We start from the raw sequence: 19,470 nt of genomic DNA, 5'->3' as shown, positions 1-19,470 counted from the left end.
GGGAAAGCGAAACTGAAAGCGATAGCGGGGAGAGGAGCCGTCGGGCAGCCATGGAGGGGCAGCGGTCGTGCGCCTTCCCGCTGCTGGTGCGAGGGGACTGGGGCGCCGCCGAGCCGCCGCCCGCGCTCAGGAAGAAGCTGCTCTGCTACTTCCAGAGCCAGAAGCGCTCGGGCGGCGGCGAGTGCGAGCTGCGGGTCGGGACCGACACCGGGACCGGACACATCCTCGTCTGCTTCGCCTGCCCCGAGGGTGAGCGGCCGGGCCGGATGATGATAGCGATGGCCGCGGCTCAGACGGGCGGGGGGCGGGCGCATTCCCTGACCGGTGCCTGTTCTGTTGGCAGTGAGGGAGCGAGTGCTTCGCCGGCCGCTCCACGAGCTCGTCTTGGGTTCCGGAGAGCGGCTGTCGCTGCAGGTCACCGCGCTGGCCGCGGGCGGTGACCCCGCGCAGGTGAGGCGGGCGCGGGTGAGGCGGGCGCGGGTCCGGCCGGGCGGGGGAGGGACCGCGGGTGACCGCGCTCCTCTCGTTCCCTTGCAGGAGACGGGACCGGCCGGCGGGACCGAGGCGCCAGGTAGCAGCTGCGGCAGGAGCCGCGGGGGGGCTCCGGGGCTGGCGAGGCACCGGCCGGGGAGCCCTGCGGAGGAGCGGGGATGGGGAAGCAGGCGGAGCCGCTTGCTTGCCCGGGCCTCGTGAACGGCGCTGCAGGGCTTTGATTCTCCTCCCAGCGCTCCCCTTAACTTCCCGAATCCCAAACATGATGTAATTCCTAAGGTACAGCCCTCGAGCCACATCCCAGGCACCGGACAGACCGACCACGCAATCACGGCTAATAGACACACACACATGCACACACAACTAATCAATACACACGCATACACTGCACAATCAATACACACACATAGGACTAATCAATACATACACATACACAGCTAATCAATATGTAGCTATCAGTACATATACAGTATCATATATTGATACCAATAGTACATATCAACAATCCATATATACAGGGCTAATACACATGCAGCTCACTGAGCTCTGCTTCAAAGTACCTGCTTGTGCATAGTGGGGTGATTGTGCAGGTGAGGGCTGAGGGCACAGGCTGGAAAAGCAGCTTGTTCAATCTGACCAAGTCTTTTGTTTTCTAATGTAGCTGCATTTCCTCTTGTTCTAAACTAGTAAGTTGAGCAGTCATGCAGAGTCAAACACATCCTGACAGAGGCTCTTCCAGAGGTCCCAGTTTACAAAGGTGCTTTCCTCCTAAACACAGATGTCCTCATCACTATTTATGTTTAGTGCAGCTTTTGTGTAAGGAAAGTGCTGTAGTGCCTGGCAGGACCAGGTAGGACCATGGCAGGACTGCTCATGCTGGTTTATGCAGCATGACTGTGTTCTGACATTATGCCCAAGGCTTCTTGAGCTCAGAGTGTTTCTGTAATCAATTCAACATATGGTTTAAAAAGAGGAATCGGTGGAAGGCTATGATTCTGACAGTGTTAAATGAAACTTAATTCAAGTACCCAGCAACTGAGAAACCATTGTCATTTATCTCTAGTTAATGAATCCCAGGTGTCTCTTCCCATCCACCAGAATAAGAAAACTCCTGTGTTTACTCAGCAGGAGAAGACAGGTAAGTGTGTAACTTACCCAGTGGTGACCATTGTATTGATTCTTTGGTTTTTTGGATCTTTCTGCTGCAGCAGTTCCCTGGTCACACTCGTGGCTTGTGTTGTTTGTCTAACGTAGTGTAGGAATTGTGATCCCAGACTGAAAGAAATAATTGTATTTTTTTCCTTTCTGTGAGTCCCTTTAGAGCCCCCACTTCACTGGGTGCCTCAGACAGGTCAATTCCTTAGGGGACAGCAGTGGATGCTGGCCATTGTCCTGGCTAAGGCTGCCCCTACCCAGACCTTCCCAGCTGCTGCCAGCCTTGATGGGGCAATCCTGTGCTAGAGCATCAGGAGCTGTGTACCCCAGGTACACCTGATTAGCCATGGGAGCCAGCAGATACATACCCCAGGTGTCATGGGGTAGCTTTACCTTTAAGACAGCTTGGAAAGAGGGGAAGTTGAAGCTGCTGATGGGAGTTTTTCCTCCTGACCAATTATCAGTCATTTCCAAGAATTGGCAGCAGATCTGACCATTAAAAAGTAAACTCAACTTGTAAACACCCCCTTAAGATGGACAGTCAGAAGTGTCTTGCTCTCTTGGATTTCCGGCTTTTGACAAGGTGACTGGGTCGGTCTTGGCCTTCTCCCCTCCCCCTCTCTTCCAGGCTGACAAGGCCGCAGGGAGGCGGGGGGGAAGCAGAGCCGGTCAGCTGAGCTTGGTTTTCGGTTTCTGCTGCTGGGCTGAAACCTGACACCATGAACTCCTGCAGTTATTTTAAAGCTTTTAATTCTTTTACTGCCTGGATAAACGTACAGACTACTCCTTTTTCTCAGAAAGACAGAGAAAGAGAGACAACATACAAAAGACATCATAGAACCACCAAAAACAGTGAAGAAAAGAGTTAAGTTTAAATAAGAAAGAGGGAATAAGAAGATGCTCACAACTGAAATATCTTTCTGTTAAAGCTACGGAAACGAACAATAATAGTTTAAAAGACTCCTTTAATTCATAATTAGAGTATGGGGAGGAATAGAGTGTTCAAAGTGTGGACTTTTGAGAAAAAAAGAAATTAATTGTGATACTGTGAGTTGCTGGAAATGGGTAGAGTGAAGATTTTAAAGCCTTGTGAGGGCAAGGAAAAAGCTGTTTTTCCAGGAAGGCTCACAGAGACAGATGAAGAAGACTTCTGCCTTTGAATAACTCATCCTTAAAAATGACATTCCTAGATTCATTGACCCATACACACCTCGGAGTAATGTGGAATGGGAGGAGTGAACTCTAAAACTCCATAAATTAGCAGAAAGAGACTTCTGTTTCTCTACAAAGACTGAAGAAAATACTCTAGCAGAAACTGAGACTGGTTTTGACCACCAAAGTTCTAAAGTTTTTTGTCTCTATGTTACCATGTGTACAAAGAAATAGTCAAGTAGTGAGAGATAAAGGAGTTTTCTGGAAGTTTATTCTGGTGTTCTTATTCTTGTAGTTTGTTAATAAACTGTCTTTATTCCTTTTAAGTTTTAAGCCTGTTTTGCTCTTATTCTAATCCATATCTCACAGCAAGAAATAAGTAATTTTTTAGTTACTGGTTTAAAACCATGACACCCAGGTGACCCACAGCAATGTCTGGAACTGTGAATGGGCAGCACTAGTTCCCCTCATTGTGTGTTTGCAAAGAAGCTTTTGTATCTTTTATTTCTGCTGTCCTTGCCTGGTGATGAACTGAAGCATTTCCTCCCTATGTGTTGATATGGCAACTCCCACTAGTGATATGCTTAACTTGTTTCAGATTCTTACCCTGTTCTTTTCCCTGACCTTAAGTATGATCTGAACAAAAAGTGTTGTGGAAGCTTGTTTTCTTCTTAAATTTTGCCTAAGGCATTAGGGTGTGATTTTTTATTTCAGAATCATGTGAGAAACTGGACGCAGAGAAGGCAACCTCTAGGAATTCTGCTATAGTAGTAACTACTGCCTTTGGGGAGGAAATAGAAGATGAGATTTTGGAAATGTACTTTGAAAATAAAAGGAAGTCTGGTGGGGGGGTCATCGAGTCCTTTGTCAAAAAGGATCAGCAAGTGATTATCACCTTTCAGGATGAGCAAGGTAGGTTATACTGCTTAAGCTCCCTTTTAAAAATAGGCCTTTGCTGGTGCAGGATCTCTTTGTGGGCATTGCTTCAAGCAGAAATGGTGTACTATTGCTATTGTTTAAACATCTCTGTTTTTCTGTGGGACTAGATGCCCAAGAAGTTTTGCAAAGAAAGCATCACTTGGGTAAAATTGATCTGGTTGTGAAGCTGTGGCAAGTGGAGACTTCCCAGGAGTCATGCCAAGTGGAGAACTCTGAAGGCTCCCTGCTTCCCACCGCAGTTGTGCTGGAAAATGTGAAGGAGACAACAACAGATTGCATATTAATTTTGCTGGTAGAGAATGCGAGCGGATTGTCAGAGGATGACGGTGACTTCAGTGTGGAAATGATACCTGAGTTACGTGCTGCTGTAGTTACTTTTACTAGAAATATTGGTAAGAAGGAGTCAAGAGTTGAAACTCTTTCTTATTAGCTACACGTTTTTGTGCATGCGTGTGAGTGAGATTAAGCTGGAAGTATTTTCTTTCATATTCTTAAGGTTTGATATGATATTGTGTCCTTTTAAAGGAGGATTTACTCTACTAAAGTTAATGCCATAACATTTATCTGTGAGGTATATAGGCCAGTGCAAGTTAGAAAGAGAGCTAGCTCTGGCTTTGATAGTAAACACAGCAGATAGGACTAAAACCAAACTGTAATTTAAAACAAGCAATGAAGGATGTACTTGGTCTGAGAGCAGATCAGTGGTAAAAGCTGTCATTGCAAAAAGATGTCTTTCAGAGAAGGTGTAGGTTTTTCTGCCTTAGAAATTATTTTTCTCTTAAGTCATGCTCCAGTCCTAAATTTTTGGTGTAGCCTTTAGGAAATAAGTAGATCTTTAAGAAATTTAATTTTTTTTGCTTGACAGATGGAAAAGTGACTGTCTTTTACTGTGAGGATGACAGGGGGGAAATAGCCAAAATGACAATGTATTTATCATAAAATGGAGAGAATTTGAAGCGTTAACTTGTGTCTTATTAGTTGTGTACAAAGCCATAACCCAAAAATGAACCTGATCTTGTTTTCTGCTGGGGTTAAAGAAACGCAATGACAGTCAGTAGCAAAACTAGTGGCAAATTCTGGCTGCGGTCATTGTAGTCAACAGTTGTGATCAGCCATGAGGGGAATATTAAGTGACAGATACTGAATATGGGGAAAGAAGTAGCTTTGTGGGCAGCTCTGAGCTAATTTTGTAATTCATTGCTTTGATCAGTGCACACAGTGATAGTCTGCTAACATCATGGTAGAAAAACAAGCTCTGAGTTTGATCTTTTCTTTTTTCTTCTCCTTTCTCTTTCTAGATGCAGAGGAATTTGCTGAAAAGATTAATCAAAACCACAGAGCAAGGAAACAAAACATTACTGCACGGTGCCTTGAGCAAACAAAATGTGTTCGGGCTGAAAATATACCATCCAACACCCCCAGTGACTATATAACTGTCTACTTTGAAAATGAGAAATACGGAGGTGCGCAAAGGGTGGATGTTCAACAGCTGCCTGATGAAGAAGCAGCTATCATTACATTTGGTAACCAAAAAGGTAATGCAGAAATGCAGAGCCCTTATTTCTTTGAGAACCTATCACTTAATGACCAAAACGTGGATTTTCTAGAGAAATGCATCCTTTGCCCTTGTAAAACGGCACGTCTGGTGCTTTGCCCACAGGTCTCATGGTAACTGGAGTGCAGGCTTCAGTTTTGGACCAGCTGGGCATAAGGCATAGAATTTTTTCATTTTCTAGACAGTTTATTTCACCCAGGCCTTGATCCTTACAGAGTTCAGGTTGCAGTTTGAGTTCTGTGGAGAGTGCACAGCCCTGCAGGCACAGGGGACTTCCCCCATCTACCATGTTGACCACCAGCTGCCCATGGCAACATGTCCCATCTGGCACATCTCAGGACAATTTCTTGGGCAGCTTTTTGGCCCGGAGCAGGTGCTATGGGTTGTCCACTCAGTGGCAGAAAGATGAGTGTGAGAGGTGTAGGACCAAGGAGAAGCTGGAGGCATTGCAGTGAAGGGGAGAAATGAAGGGGGGGTTGAAGGAAAGAGATGGTCTTTTGGGGGAAAACAGAGGCACGGTGGTTTGAACTGCTGAGTAATAGCCCAAACAGCTGTGGATCTGGGCACTTCAAGTATAGCATATAAGAGAAGTAGGGGCCGAGATTATGCACACCTCCTCCCAGAGGTGGATGCTGTTGTGCTTGACCGTCTCTCTTCAGCTTAGCTTCTGGGATTTAAAATAAATCTTCAAAAATCTGGAATTATTTCTGTCTGGGAAGGGGAGGAAAGTAATCTAAAAATGTTCTTAAAAATAACTAACATTATTATATAGAAAATACAGTTTTAAAACCCCCAAACAACGAAAAAAAATCAAAAGAGTTCTTAAGTGCTGACATTAATAACTTTGGGGGCTGTTTGTTTGTTTTAGATGTAGCAAATGTCCTGGCAAAGAAGCATTCACTCAACAAAACACCAATCTTTGTCTATCCTTACTACACCTCACTGGAAACGGCTCTATATGGAAAGGAAGGGCCGCAGATAAAGAAGCCAGATCCAATTACATTGCCTCTGGATCCCTATATCTGGAATTATTTTCAAGGAAATAGAAGCTTAATTGAGGCAATAGATCATGAAATGGCAAAGTATAATTGTGTGCCAGTGTGGCCTGATGCTCTCTGTGCAGATCCAAAAATTACTTTGCATCCTTCAGCTATTTTTTCAGAGCGAAAGAGATCAGTATCTCAATTGGCCAAGGCATGGAAAGAAAAAGTTTCCACAGCATTTTCACACAGCATATCAAAATACAAAGCACTTCCTTGTCAAGTAAGCACAGAGGTGTGGGAAGCCATTAGCAACAACTTTCCCCATGGTGAAGTTCTGATGATTCCACATGTTTCCAAGGATTTACATGTTCTAGTAGGGGAAAAAGAAGTTGTGAAGGAGGTTGAACAGGAGCTGAAGCTTCTGATTGAAAAGGCCACCAGAGAAATTGAAAGAAAAAAACAAAGAACTGAACTGACAGTCAAGGCAGTGAGTCCAGGGGAATATGGAATTTTACAGATAACTGGTCTTGAAGGAAAATTTCATACAGAGTTCCCAGACTTGAAAATAACGTACGATTATTTTCAGAAGAGCATTAACCTATCTGGACTGCCTGAGGAAGTTTATAAAGTAAAAGGAGAAATTCTTGATTATGTACACAAAATGGCAAAGAAAAAAATTAATATCCACCCTTACATTTTTCAGTTTTTAGAGCATATTGATAATGATATCTCTCTGTCACAGAGCCTGTTTATATCAAAACAAATTTGTGCCTTTTATGAGCTTGGTGTAGGAGAGATCATCCTGAAAGGGAGTGCTCCTGAAGATCTTCTAAAAGCAGAGGAAGAAATAAAGAAAGAACTGGACCACAAAAGTATTACTTTGGAGGATGAGTCAGTCCTCCTGAAGGAGGAATGGCAGATGATAGCCAAGGAAAACTGTAATGGAGCTGTATCAGTCACTCAGGCAGAGACTCAGATCATCATTGCTGGTTTTTCTGAAGCAGTAGAAAAAGCCTATGAGGAACTTTCCAACTTTATAGATGAAAACACGCAGGTGCAAAGGGTAATTGAAGGAAAACCGATGGCAGTCATAAAGTTTTTTGAGCAAGAGAAGGTCAATGATTGGGCTGCCTTAGAAAAAAAATGCGTGAAAGTTGACTTTAGTACACAGAAAAACTGTCGAGTTATATCCTTGAGTGGGCCGAAGGCGAAAGTGCTGGAGGGAGTCGGCTTAATTGAGGGAATTCTGTCTGGCCTGTATTTTAAGCGTATGGTAAGTGACTTGCCAGGAGCCAAGGCATATATAAAAGAGCAAGCACACCTTTTGGCCCCCCATGTAAAACATGTGTTCAGGTGTTTAGTCCTACTGGAAGAGCAGCCAGAAGAGCAGCTGGAAGAACAGAAAGAATGTAGTAGAAGAGGCAAGCTTTATATGCAGGTGACCATGGGTGAAACTGTAATAGCACTCTATAAAGCTGACTTGTGCACTCACCCTGTTGATGTTGTGGTGAATGCATCTAATGAAGACCTAAAACACATTGGTGGCCTTGCTGAAGCCCTGTCAAGAGCAGCTGGCCCAGCACTGCAAGAGGAGTGCGATGAGCTGGTGAGGAAGCTCGGGAATTTACACCCTGGTGACGCAGTGATCACACGTGCCGGGAAACTGCCCTGCAAGAACGTCATTCACGCTGTTGGGCCCAGGTGGAGCAAGGAGAAATCAGAAATGTGCATGAACTTGTTGAGGATGACAGTGAAAAATTGTTTAGAAGTAGCTGAAACACACAAGCATCGTTCCATTGCTCTGCCTGCTATAAGTGGAGGGATTTTTGGCTTCCCACTGGAACTGTGTTCTTATTTGATTGTATCCTCCATCAAGGAGACCTTGGAACAATCCAAGGGGAACAGCAGCTTGAAGGAGGTTCATCTTGTGGGTTTTGCACAGGATAACATTGAGGCTTTCAGCAAGGCATTTAGAGAAGTGTTTTCAGATTCTCCACCTTCCTACACATCACTGCATCATATCAGTACAGTTCCTCAGCCTAGGCAGAGGAAAACTTTTGAGCATATTAGGAACTTCCCTTTCATAACAACTCGGGAAGGCCTTAACATCGTGCTGCAAACAGGAAGCATTGAAGAAGCTACAGTAAGTGTTCTAAATTATCTCATATTGAAATATCAAATGGGTTCTTTTGTGTCTGTTTTAAAAACTAACCAACACGATACCAATATCATTGGTGAGCACCAGCATGAAACATGCAGCTGGTATTGCACTTCCTGTGGAGAACCAGTGACATTAATTGATTCCCAGTTGTCTCCTGCACTGAATTTCTGTTAGCTGGGATTCTGTTACTGGGATCGCCAATACTGGAAGCAACTGCATCCAGGACCCTTCCTGTAATGGTGTGCAGAACCTCTGAGGAGTGGATGCCTCCCACAGCTTGTGCATGCAGCTCCTCCAGTTGGCCAGGGCAGAATATATGTTAAAATGTATATAGGGGCCCTTCCTGAGGAGCTAAATACAGGGTTTGACACAATGTTCAGTGCCCTTTGTATTTCTCTCATTCAAAAGTTACTGCTTTTCTCACTTCTTTCTCCTTAGATTATCCCCATTCCTGTTTGTCTTCAGCATCTGCTTTTCCCCCTAAACCAGCCATGGGAGGCCCTGCCTACCTCAGTGAACTCAGATTTTGGTCTGCAAGTCTCTCTCATTTGAGAGCAAACTTGCACAAATGTTTTTCAAATGGAGGTAGAATGAATAAATGAGGAATGCGGAATTGTTATATTTCTCCCATTAGGCTGAAATTAATGTCATTGTTAACTCACTTTTGTGTTTCTTTGGGCAGGCTCATGATATTAGAACTGAGCATAATTTCTGGTTAATTCCAAAACGTTGTTTGCTCTGGTTGCTGTCTGAAAAGTTTACCTTGTAAACTGTCAGGCAGACTGTATTTGATTATCCAATGCAAAATTTAAATTTGATACTTACAAGCTAGAGTTTTTGCTTGTGTGTTTTTTAGACATCCATTGTTGTTGTAAGTGTTGGCAAAGAGCTCCAGCTTGACAAAGGGCCTCTTGGTAAAGCTTTGCTAAGCAAGGCAGGGCCAATGCTTCAGACAGAATTGAAAAAAAAAGGTGGAGGAAGAACAGCTGAGGAAGGATCTGTGTTGAAAACTAAAGGTTACAATCTGGCTTGCAACGTTGTGCTTCATGCTGTGGTACCTATGTGGTCCCAGAAAAACACTCCTTCAAAGGTAAAAGGATTTTTATTTGCCTAATTTTTTGTGGGATCTATAGTGTGTTTAATGTCACTTTTCCTTTGAAATGGGGGACAGTGTCAGAGAAGATGAGAGAGTTTGACTCGTTCTTTTTTAACTGTGGGCCGATCCCTTGTTGACTTACAAATTCCATGTGAATTCCTTGTGTATGGAATTAATTATATTTTAATACCAAGAGAGCTGAAAGGGAAAATGTTTTATTACACATACTGGAAAAACCTCCATAGTAAGAAAACCTCATAGTAAGAAAAAATAATTGTGCTTTACAGGTCTTGGGTGACATAATCACAAAATGCCTGGAGATTGCTGAAGAACTGTCTTTGAAATCAATCACTTTTCCAGCAATTGGAACAGGGAATTTAGAATTTCCAAGATCTGTTGTTGCTAAATTGTTGTTTGACAAAGTGTTTGAGTTCAGTGGTAAAAACAGAGTCAATTCTCTTGAAGAAGTCTACTTTCTGTTGCACACAAAAGACACAGCTAATATTCAGGTGAGTTACTGTGGTTTCCTGTATTACAGTATGGTGTATCTGAGTCTGTCTCATGATACTTGGCTGTCTGATGACCTTCAAAGACTCCCCAAGGTGCTTGTTCTTATACTAAGGAAAAGGTTTGCTGACTTTCATCTATACTGAATGTTCTCTTTTTTATTCTACCTCCCTTGGTTACCCACATATCAAGTACAGTCCTGCTCCCTTCCTATTCTTTTTTGTTTCCTGGGAATAATGCATACAAAAGTGTAATTACTCTTTATCTCATGAACTCACCTAATTCTTCAGTCTGTAGGTCAGACAAGTTTGCTGTAACTCCTGATTCAGTGCCTGCAACCTTGGAAAAAAGCTGTGCTTTTAATGGAGTTCTGGTGTCCTTTTAGGAGGAATCATTGTGCTAGGATTGTTGTGCTGGTAAACTTCTTCAGTAGAAACACACAAGTATTCTCCGTCTCCCTCTCTTCAGTGTCCCATTAGCATAAATTTTCTATATCCACACTCAGGTTACTCATTTCACTCCAAAGGAGAGCTGTCACGCTGTGAATTCTTGTCCAGATAAGTGTTTCTACATCTGTTGCCTTCTGTACTTTGTGCAAGAGCTTTTGAAAGGCTAAACTTGAAGGCTGCTGCATCAAAGCCTGAACTGTTGTGCATAGAGAAGGGTGGTATTACCTGTAAGAGCTGAGCTAGTGTGAAGTACTCAGTCACTGTAAGGATGCCTTCTGCGGCTGTATCCCTGTGGAATGGTAACTGGGGCTTTAACTCAGTTATTTTTGATTCTGTGTGTTGCTCACACTGAACAGCCTTGCTCTCTGAGAACAACATCTGTCAGGACTTGCCATCAGCATTGTGGCAGATGACGTTAAGTAGTTTGCATTTAGCTCTTTCTAAATGTTTTTAGCTTTGCTTTTCAAACCTTTATTTTGACTGTGTAAAGACTTCTACAGGGGTTGATTGTAATTTCATTCTCTAGGAATTTTCAGATGAACTTGAAAAGAGGTCTGTAGCTGTTAAACTACAGAAGCCTTCTCCAAATGACACTAGCCAAAGCACAGGTAAGGTTTATTCACAGAAGCTGTGTGCCTACTGATTTTTTTTGTTTTTTTCAAGTATTCTAGGGAATGCATTCATTATGGATATTTAGGTACTTGCTTGGTGAGCATGTCATTCCCAAAGTCTGAGTGGCTGCTGTAAAGACAATATTTTCAGGCAGAGTGTCTGTTATGTCTGAAATAGTGATAGAGATGCTAAGAAAACAAGTGTTCCTGTGATTCCTTATCTGGGTAGCGCCCTTGCAAATTGGAACAGCAGAAGCTATAAGGTCTCAAGGGCATAAGCAGTGCTTTTACTTTTATTGCTGCAGCAGTAGATTAAACTGTGAACAAGTCTTTCTCTATCCTGGGAAGGCAGGTGAGATCGTGGTTACGTGTGTTAAAGTGCTCTCTTTGAAATACTCTTAAATTTTTTTATGTATTCAGATGAATAGCAAAACCAAACTGAAAAGTCTTCGGTATTATCCATCTTAATGGAACTGCAGCCTGTAGAAAAATGAGTTACATGTCAAAAACTTAATTATGATTTTACAAATAACACATGGATAAAAAGTTCCACCTTTTCAAGAAATAGAGAGCCTGCCTGGAAACTCTGTGAGACACAGGAGCAAAAGAGTGAAACTTAGAAAGTTTGTTTCTTACTCACATTTGAGTTTTGCAATAATAAAATGTCACTAAGTAGTGTCTGCATACCAGATGTGCAGCAAAATACATTTTCCCTGCCATCCTGCCATGACAGAAATGATGGAAATGAGTGCAGGTTGAATACAGACTCCTGTGAGAAGGAATGATTTTCAGTTAGTATGGCAGGCAATCCTTTTCACAGGCTGAGTCTGTACCCAGACTGTGATCTCTGTAGGTGTTGTAACCAAGAAAAAGTCCCTTATCTTTTACATCATCACTTCCTTCTGCTCAGGGTCTGTGTTTCTTTCCCTGCAGGTTTTTCTGCTATTTCTTCAACCTCAGCAGACAATGTGTCTGAAATGACAATTGGCTCCATTGTGTTCCGGGTGGCAGAAGGTGATATTACCAAGGAGGAGGGAGATGCCATTGTAAACATAACAAACCAAGCCTTCAACCTCAAAACAGGTATTTTAACTGATATTATGTGGGAAGGAAATATGTGTGCTTGGAAGGGCTGGGAAAGAAGAGGAGCAAATATTTTTCTTCAGTGCTTTAAAGCCTTTTGTTTGTTTCACAATTTAGTTTCTGTTTTGCTTCTTAGGGTACAAAATTTCAATGAGAAAGTGTCTGAAACTTTATTCACTTGTTAATCTATGTTATAGGACAGCATGTTTAAGACTCCCATGCAGAGAGCAAAACCAAAATTTTTAACATATATATAATCTTTTTATAGAACACCTCTCAGACTAAAGGAGGAGACAAACTTTAGTGAGGTTATGACCTTAGTGAAACTTGTCAGGTACTCAAAACATCAATTTGAATTGGAAAGCATATAAGGCTAAAATTTTGGTTGCAGTGTTTTTCATTTATAATCTGTAATGTTATCAGAATCGAGATATTTTAGATGTGATAAGGCATACAGTTCTGCCTCAGATGGGACTTTAAGAACAGTAACAGTAGATTCATGTTGGTCTTTTCTTTAAAGGTGTCTCCAGAGCAATCCTGAGTGGTGCTGGAAAAGCAGTTGAAAATGAATGTGGTATACTAGGTATAGTACAACATTTCTGACCTTTCCAAAGGTGTTAATCCATAGCAGAGAATCTCTTGGAATACTTACTCAGTACTGACTACTGTAGTTCCATCTGTATTATGCACTGTGTTACAGCAAATAGTTTTTAATCAGTTAAATGTGGTATTTGTAAAACATCTAATGAGGGAAGGGAAAGAAAAATCTTCAGAAAGGAGACAGCTGCTAAGCATACATAAAGATCCAAATCTATTAGTTATTCCAGTAAAGATTTCCATGATAAAAAACAAATCAACATCAAACAGAGCCGTGAGCAAGGGGTGACGCTGGCAAAAATGTTAATAGAGAAACCATCTCTCACTGGAAACAACTGTGTAGCTGCAAGTCCCTTTGTTATTTCTCAGTGAGAGGATGTTTCCTGTTGGCCTAACCAGTAACTCACTACCACATCCTCTAGGTGACTGCCTTTCAGTTGTGTTCCTGTGTTCAGCTGGGTTCCTGCTTCAGAAGGGGCATTTACTTGTAGGCCAAATCCAGCTGTTGGACAGCAGCTATAATGAAAGAGCAGTAAAGATGGATGAGTACGTGCTTTAAAATGCCAGAAAATAAGGCAAGTGGGAAATATGCAGTTTGGAGGTCAGCTTGGAAGACCAATCAAAGGAAAAGAATTATGTAGAAGACATCCAAGGTTAACAAGCTTCTCTTGAACAGGCCAAGAGAGTAATCTGGGCTAGGTGGCCTGCAGGTAGATGACATACTTATTTGTGTGTGTGTGAAGACAGAGTGCCAGTCTGCATGAAGTTCTACAAGTTTACTGAGCAAACCTGACAAATAAAGGCACCCACTAAATTTATTTGCCAAAGGAGGCAAATATTTTACAAAACTAAAATGAGTTCTTGTGCCTTGGAAGGGAAAATTGAGCGATGGGGTTGCTTGCTTTATGGAAGGAGACACAAAGCTTATCCTGGAGCATATTTGTCACCATTTCTTGTTTCCTAATGAGGACTAGTACACATCTATATTGGGGATAATGGTTGATTATTTTCTCCTACTTACATTTCAGCCCAGCAAACTGGCAACAACTATGTCATCACCCATTCAGGAAATCTGCCGTGCAAAAAAATAATTCATTTTGTTTACCAAGATGATATCAGGTCCCTGGTTTCCCAGGTGCTCCAGGAGTGTGAACTGCAGCAGTATACCTCTGTCACCTTCCCAGCAATTGGAACAGGTCTGTGCCTCCCTTTTCTGAAAAGGGTTTAGTGCATGTGATTCAGCTGATCTCAGGGCTCAAGTGATGAGTTTGATTTATCTGGAGAGGTTATTATTTGGTGAAAATATGTTTGGAAATACGCAGTCTTTAAAAATGTTATTAGAGGCTTATGAAAGCTAGAAAGTTTCTCTGCATCTAGTACATAAAGAGCGTGAGTTTTCTAAAGCCAGCACTTCCTTGCTAACAGGGATTGAAAGGTAAGTCTGCTTGCTGAAGAATGTGCAGCCTGATATGTGTGGGCAGCTCATCAGAGAATAGCCAGCAATCTGCTTCTCCATTGCTGAGATCAGCAGATGATGGAGCTCTGGCCAGCAGCTGCACAAGTAGTGTTGATACAGATGGAATATGAACCAGTCAAAAGGCCCAGATTGTCCCTTTTTCTTCTCTTGTTATTTTCAGTTAGTTTGGTAGAAATCCCTGGAATTGGAGAATCCAGAACTGCACCACATGCATGTGGAAATCTCTTGCATGAATAAAACTAGGCTCGTATTTTGAGCAAGGAATGGACTAGTGGGCCACTGAGCAGCAGGCCTATGGCCTATTAGTTACCCAAGCCATATCATCTACATCATAACCTGACTGGTTGCCAAGCCAACAAAAGGAAACTTCCATTTTTCCCTTGCTGGAAAGGTGGTCCCCAGCTTTCTTTTCCTGATAAATAGAAACCTTTCTTAATTGCCAGCCTGATGTTGTTCTCAACCTGCTCATAATCCAGGTGATTGTGGGTATGTTCATAGGTGTTCTTTTAAAGATGTTTTAATCATCTGTAACAGTTACTAACACTTTCTAGAGCAAAATATCTGCAACTTTTTTTCAGGAGAGGCACGCCGCAATCCAGCTGAGGTAGCTGACAACATGATAGATGCAGTAATTGACTTTGCAAAAAGGAATACGGCATCATCTGTGAAAATGATTAAAGTTGTCATCTTTCAGCCACATCTGATGAGTGTGTTCCAAGCAAGCATGCAGAAAAGAGAAAAGTCTGCTGCAACACTAATCAAATCATTGGTTTCCAAGGCATATCACATGGGTAGATGTAAGTAGACGTCAATTAAGTACAGGTTATAGATTAATCTGTTTAGCACCAGCTAATAAAGAATAATATTAATGACAATATTTATGTGTTTCAATGTAGCACTCTGGAGCTCTGAGAAACATTCCCCAAAGGAAAAAACCAAAGTGGTTTTGGAAAAGAAAATTGATCAGGCTGTTGTGCAGATTTGTGGTGAAAATGAAAAAGAAGTGGAAGAAGCTGAAAAGTGGCTGAGAAGTGCAATTTCAAGAGAACAATCTCAAACAGAAATTATAGATGAATCTATCTCTCATTTTGGTGAAGAAGAGAGTGAAGAACTAGATGACCTACAAAAGAAATTAAAAATTGTTCTTCATTTGAAGAGTACCTCTATTGAAGTTTCAGGGGTTACAAAAGATGTCTGCCTGGCTTGTTTAGCTGTTCATAAAATGATCCTCAGGGTAAAAGCTGCTAAAGAGCTCCAGGCAAAACTTTTACAAGATTCAGTTGAATGGAAATATTTTGAAAAAGATTCTTATGTGCCCTTCAATAGTCTCACAAATGTGGAGTTGGAAAATGCTTACAAGGGAAAGCAGAAAACTACTGAAATCACCATTGGTGAGCAAAAGTACACAGTGGATATGGAACATAAGACTGCTGTGGATGCCCAAGGAAGACAGAGACCCATTATACGGATTGACAAATCTGAAGGTGAGTAAAAGCATCTTGACAGACTGATCTTCCCATGTGAAAACCTGGTTGCATCCAGTAAGAGAAAGGAGAAGGGAATGATGAGAATATTTAAAATATATGTTAGGAGCTTTGTGCAGATGCTTTTCTGGAGAATGTAGAAAGGAATTAAATTGGGAAATAAAAGAACTTAGCAGCTATTTAAAATACTTTGAGAAGAGAGTAATGCATTCTGATGTTCTTAGCAGGCTTACTAGCAAGAATTTTCTCGTAGAAATTGTCATTCTAGATCTCTGCTCACTTCTCTTCTTGAGCTGTGCCCTCTTCTATTTACTACTGGTCCTTTACAATACATGGAGATAACTCTTTCTGAGTCATCCATAAGCAAGATGTATGGATTTCTAGAAGGATCTGTAGGTCATGTTTAATTTTAAGCAGGGGATTTGGTTGAGTATGATTGATTGTATTCTTCTGCAGATCTAAAGTCAACAGTGCTCCCTCTGACGTGGGGAAATATGGAAAATGAGCGACTCAAAATAGTGGAACTAAAACCAGACTCAATAGAGTATAAACATGTGCAAGAAAAGTTTCTGGAGACCTGTCAGTTATTCAAAATTGAAAAGGTAAAAGCGGGTAATCTTTTCTGAGCATAAATAACTTGATGGCAAGTGATGAAGGATACTGATAGCAACAGAAAAAGAAATTCCCCTGGGATTTCTAAAGCTGGACAAGTCTTTCTGGCTGTCACTAACTTTATTCAGCTTTAATCAGTTTAATGTTGCAGTTGCAGTATTGCAGCTCTTAAGCAGTCACTTCTTCAACTCCAGGGGAGAGTGCTCTTCCTCTGAATGTTTTTTTGCCGTAGCAGAGCACATCTTTTGCCCACATAACCCACGTGTACTGTGCAGGCTCAGCAGGCCTGGAAACCTGTGAAAAGCTCCTGTATTGTTTCCCAAGAAGTGTTTGTCTCCTGGTTTGGGCTGGGTTCTGCTATCTGCCATGCCAAAGTGTAGAAGGATCTGACTAACTTATTTATTTAATCATCTGGTATATGTGCATTGGAGCTAGATGGGAATCTTGGAAGCAGATTGAATGATTGATATGCTAATTTTTTGTGACATAAACCTACCCACTTGCTTTCTTTCTGTCTTACTTTCAAACCTCACAGATTGAGAGGGTACAGAACGTATATCTCTGGAAAAACTACCAAATAAAAAAGTGCGAAATGGATAAAAAAAATGGTGCCAGAAATAATGAGAGGCTGCTGTTTCATGGGACGAGTCAGGAGTCATTAATCCTTATTAACAACCATGGATTTAACCGGAGCTATGCTGGAGTGCATGGTAATGTAACTTTCAAAACAACTTCCGTTTTCCTGTAAAGGGCTAGGACTGATTTGCCATGCCATGTATAGCCCTACCTTGTATGCAGAATTATTTATTTTGTTTTGTCTCCTTATTGCAAATAAAAAGCAGAGCTGTCCAGAGATTCAGAGGCTCTGAAGGTGGCAGATAAGGAATTGCTGCTATTGAAACACTCACAAACCTTTGCTTTTCTGACTACAGCTGCAAACTTCGGAAACGGAACATACTTTGCTGTTAACGCCAGCTATTCCGCCAATGACATTTACTCCAAACCAGATGGGAATGGGAGGAAGTACATGTACTTGGCCAAAGTCCTTGTCGGAGAATATTCTCTGGGGAGAAAAGGATCAATTACTCCAGCACAAAAAAATACGGGCAACTCTGTAGATCTGTTTGATAGTTCAACTGATGACATGCACCGGCCATCCATGTTCATTATTTTTAATGATATTCAAGCTTACCCACAATACCTTATCACTTTCACTAAGTAAATGTTTTGATTGCAGCCACAACTGCATGTCTTTCAGCCTTTATAGAGTTTTGGGATGGAAACACCTGTAACAAAATACACAACAAATATAATAAGGAATTGTGTCAAATTAAATAGTCTTGATTTAAACAATCTCTGGCAATTTCTGATCCCCCTGAAGCTTGTTTACATTTGGAGCAGCTGAATGTATTAACACTTGAGCACAGTATTGTACTGCAATCCTCTTTTAGATTTCATAGAGAGCCTTTGTACTGTATCAGCCTTTCCGCACAGCCTTAGGGCCTTCCTAATTGCTGGTGGGGAATTGGAAGGGATAATGCAGCCATGGGCTGTTCAGTGTGGCATTTCTGATGCCTTCTTACACTCTGTGACAATCTCATAACGAATTATGTTAGAGCAGTTTTCAATAAATGAACCAGTTGTACTTAATGGCTTGTGTTTGTCTAAACCTGTTTGAACATTTAGCATTGTTTTTTAACCAATGAACTTCAATGAACTTGACATTACAGGTAGGGATTGACTTGTTTTTAATACAGCACCCCTAACTTTGAAAAGCCCTTGTCTCCTCTCAGTGTATTGGGTTTGAATTACTTGGTTGTATGATTAAGAAAAAAAAAAATCTTCCAATGCCTTCTTTGCATAGTTAGTTAGTTTACTGTTAAGTTAAGGTTTTACCATAGGTTGGTGTGTCTGTATGAGCACTGTAGGGTAACTGTGGCCATAGGACACCTTTTCTAGGAAAGGTGGTGTGGAATAATATGAATCTGCAAGTATCTCAGTACAGCCATAAACCTCAGGTGGTGCATTTGCATCCATCCCATCATCCCTTCTGTGACAGTGCTAGAATCACTCCCTTTGGATTATTTTGCTTTTTACTGTGTCAGTTTTCTAACCACTGAAAATTGCTGACTGTTGAAATCAATTTAACCTTGAGCTGGAAGTCAAGGTTCTGGAATGGGGCCAAAAGAAGTTTTGGTTGTACAGTGAATAATCCCCGTAACAAATACTGTGGCCAGTGGTTCATCAGCATGCCAGGAGCCAGAGGAGATGGCTCCAGGTGCTTCATTGCTGCTGATGGCTCACTGGTTCCAGTGTGACCATTCTCTCCAGGAGCCAGTACTGCATCAGGTCTCAGCTTCCCCAGCACCAAGGGAGGACACCAAGGCATTTTTTCATCAGTGCTTGCATTACAGGTGCCTAGGGCATCAAGCCTGGAGCAGAATTCTGTCACCCTGGGCTTTGTGCAGGTCCTGAGTGACAGAAGCTGCTTTTCCAAACGGGTTTATTCTAACAGGCAAAGGCCAGAGGCAGGAGCATACAAAGGGACCCAGAATTATTGAACAGCCTGAATTGGAAGGGATCCACAAGGATCATCAAGTCCAGCTTCTGGCCCTGCATAGCACATCCCCACGAGTCACACCAGGTGCCTGAGAGCATTGTCCAAATGCTTTTTGAATGCTGTCAGGCTTGGTGCTATGACCACTTTACTGGGAAGCCAGTGCACAACCACCCTCTGAGTGAAGAACTTTTTCCTGATAGCCAACCTCAATCTCCCCTGACACAACTTATTCCACCCTGATCTTGTTCCTCTGGCAGCAATGATGCAAAACATGGAATATGTAAAAACTTCCATAAGGAACCATGTTCTTTGGTGAATAAATCTTTTTGATTGTACAATGATTTTTTGATCTTTGTACACTTTCAAGCTTAATCAACAAGAAAGGAGATTTCATCCAATAAATGGGTAGCTAGCAAGTAAGCTCTAACTGATGTCCAGGTGTCAGGAGAACATATTGCTTGTTAGTAGAAATGCCTTGTTAAGGTTTAGGGCTCAACACGTTTCAGTGATTTGAGACTTAGGAGGAAGTTAACAAATCTTGCGAAGAATGATTTACC

General features: G+C 41.9%; 1 protein-coding gene across 2 annotated transcripts; it reads left to right on the top strand.

Annotated features, from left to right (window-relative positions):
- The first annotated feature begins 23 nt into the window (after positions 1-23).
- Positions 24-18,003, top strand: LOC107207365 (protein mono-ADP-ribosyltransferase PARP14-like). Of its 2 annotated transcripts, XM_015634301.3 has the most exons (19): positions 25-249; positions 344-450; positions 538-571; positions 1,556-1,630; positions 3,514-3,711; positions 3,846-4,130; positions 5,037-5,273; positions 6,162-8,419; positions 9,294-9,527; positions 9,821-10,042; positions 11,016-11,097; positions 12,034-12,183; positions 12,704-12,766; positions 13,809-13,976; positions 14,836-15,054; positions 15,154-15,741; positions 16,198-16,343; positions 16,889-17,063; positions 17,286-18,003. In XM_015634301.3, the coding sequence occupies exons 1-19, from the start codon at positions 51-53 to the stop codon at positions 17,573-17,575; spliced, it is 5,730 nt and encodes a 1,909-aa protein (XP_015489787.1). In that variant the 5' UTR covers positions 25-50; the 3' UTR covers positions 17,576-18,003. The 2 variants fall into 2 exon arrangements, with proteins under 2 accessions (XP_033372121.1, XP_015489787.1); XM_033516230.1 differs by lacking the exon at positions 12,704-12,766 and having other exon boundaries at positions 24-249.
- Positions 18,004-19,470: the final 1,467 nt, after the last annotated feature.

The sequence above is a fragment of the Parus major genome, chromosome 7, assembly GCF_001522545.3.
Source record: "Parus major isolate Abel chromosome 7, Parus_major1.1, whole genome shotgun sequence".
NCBI classification, from domain to species: Eukaryota; Metazoa; Chordata; class Aves; order Passeriformes; family Paridae; genus Parus; species Parus major.
The sequence above is the reverse complement of the archived record's forward strand: the minus strand, read 5'-3'. Positions and strand labels throughout refer to the sequence as shown.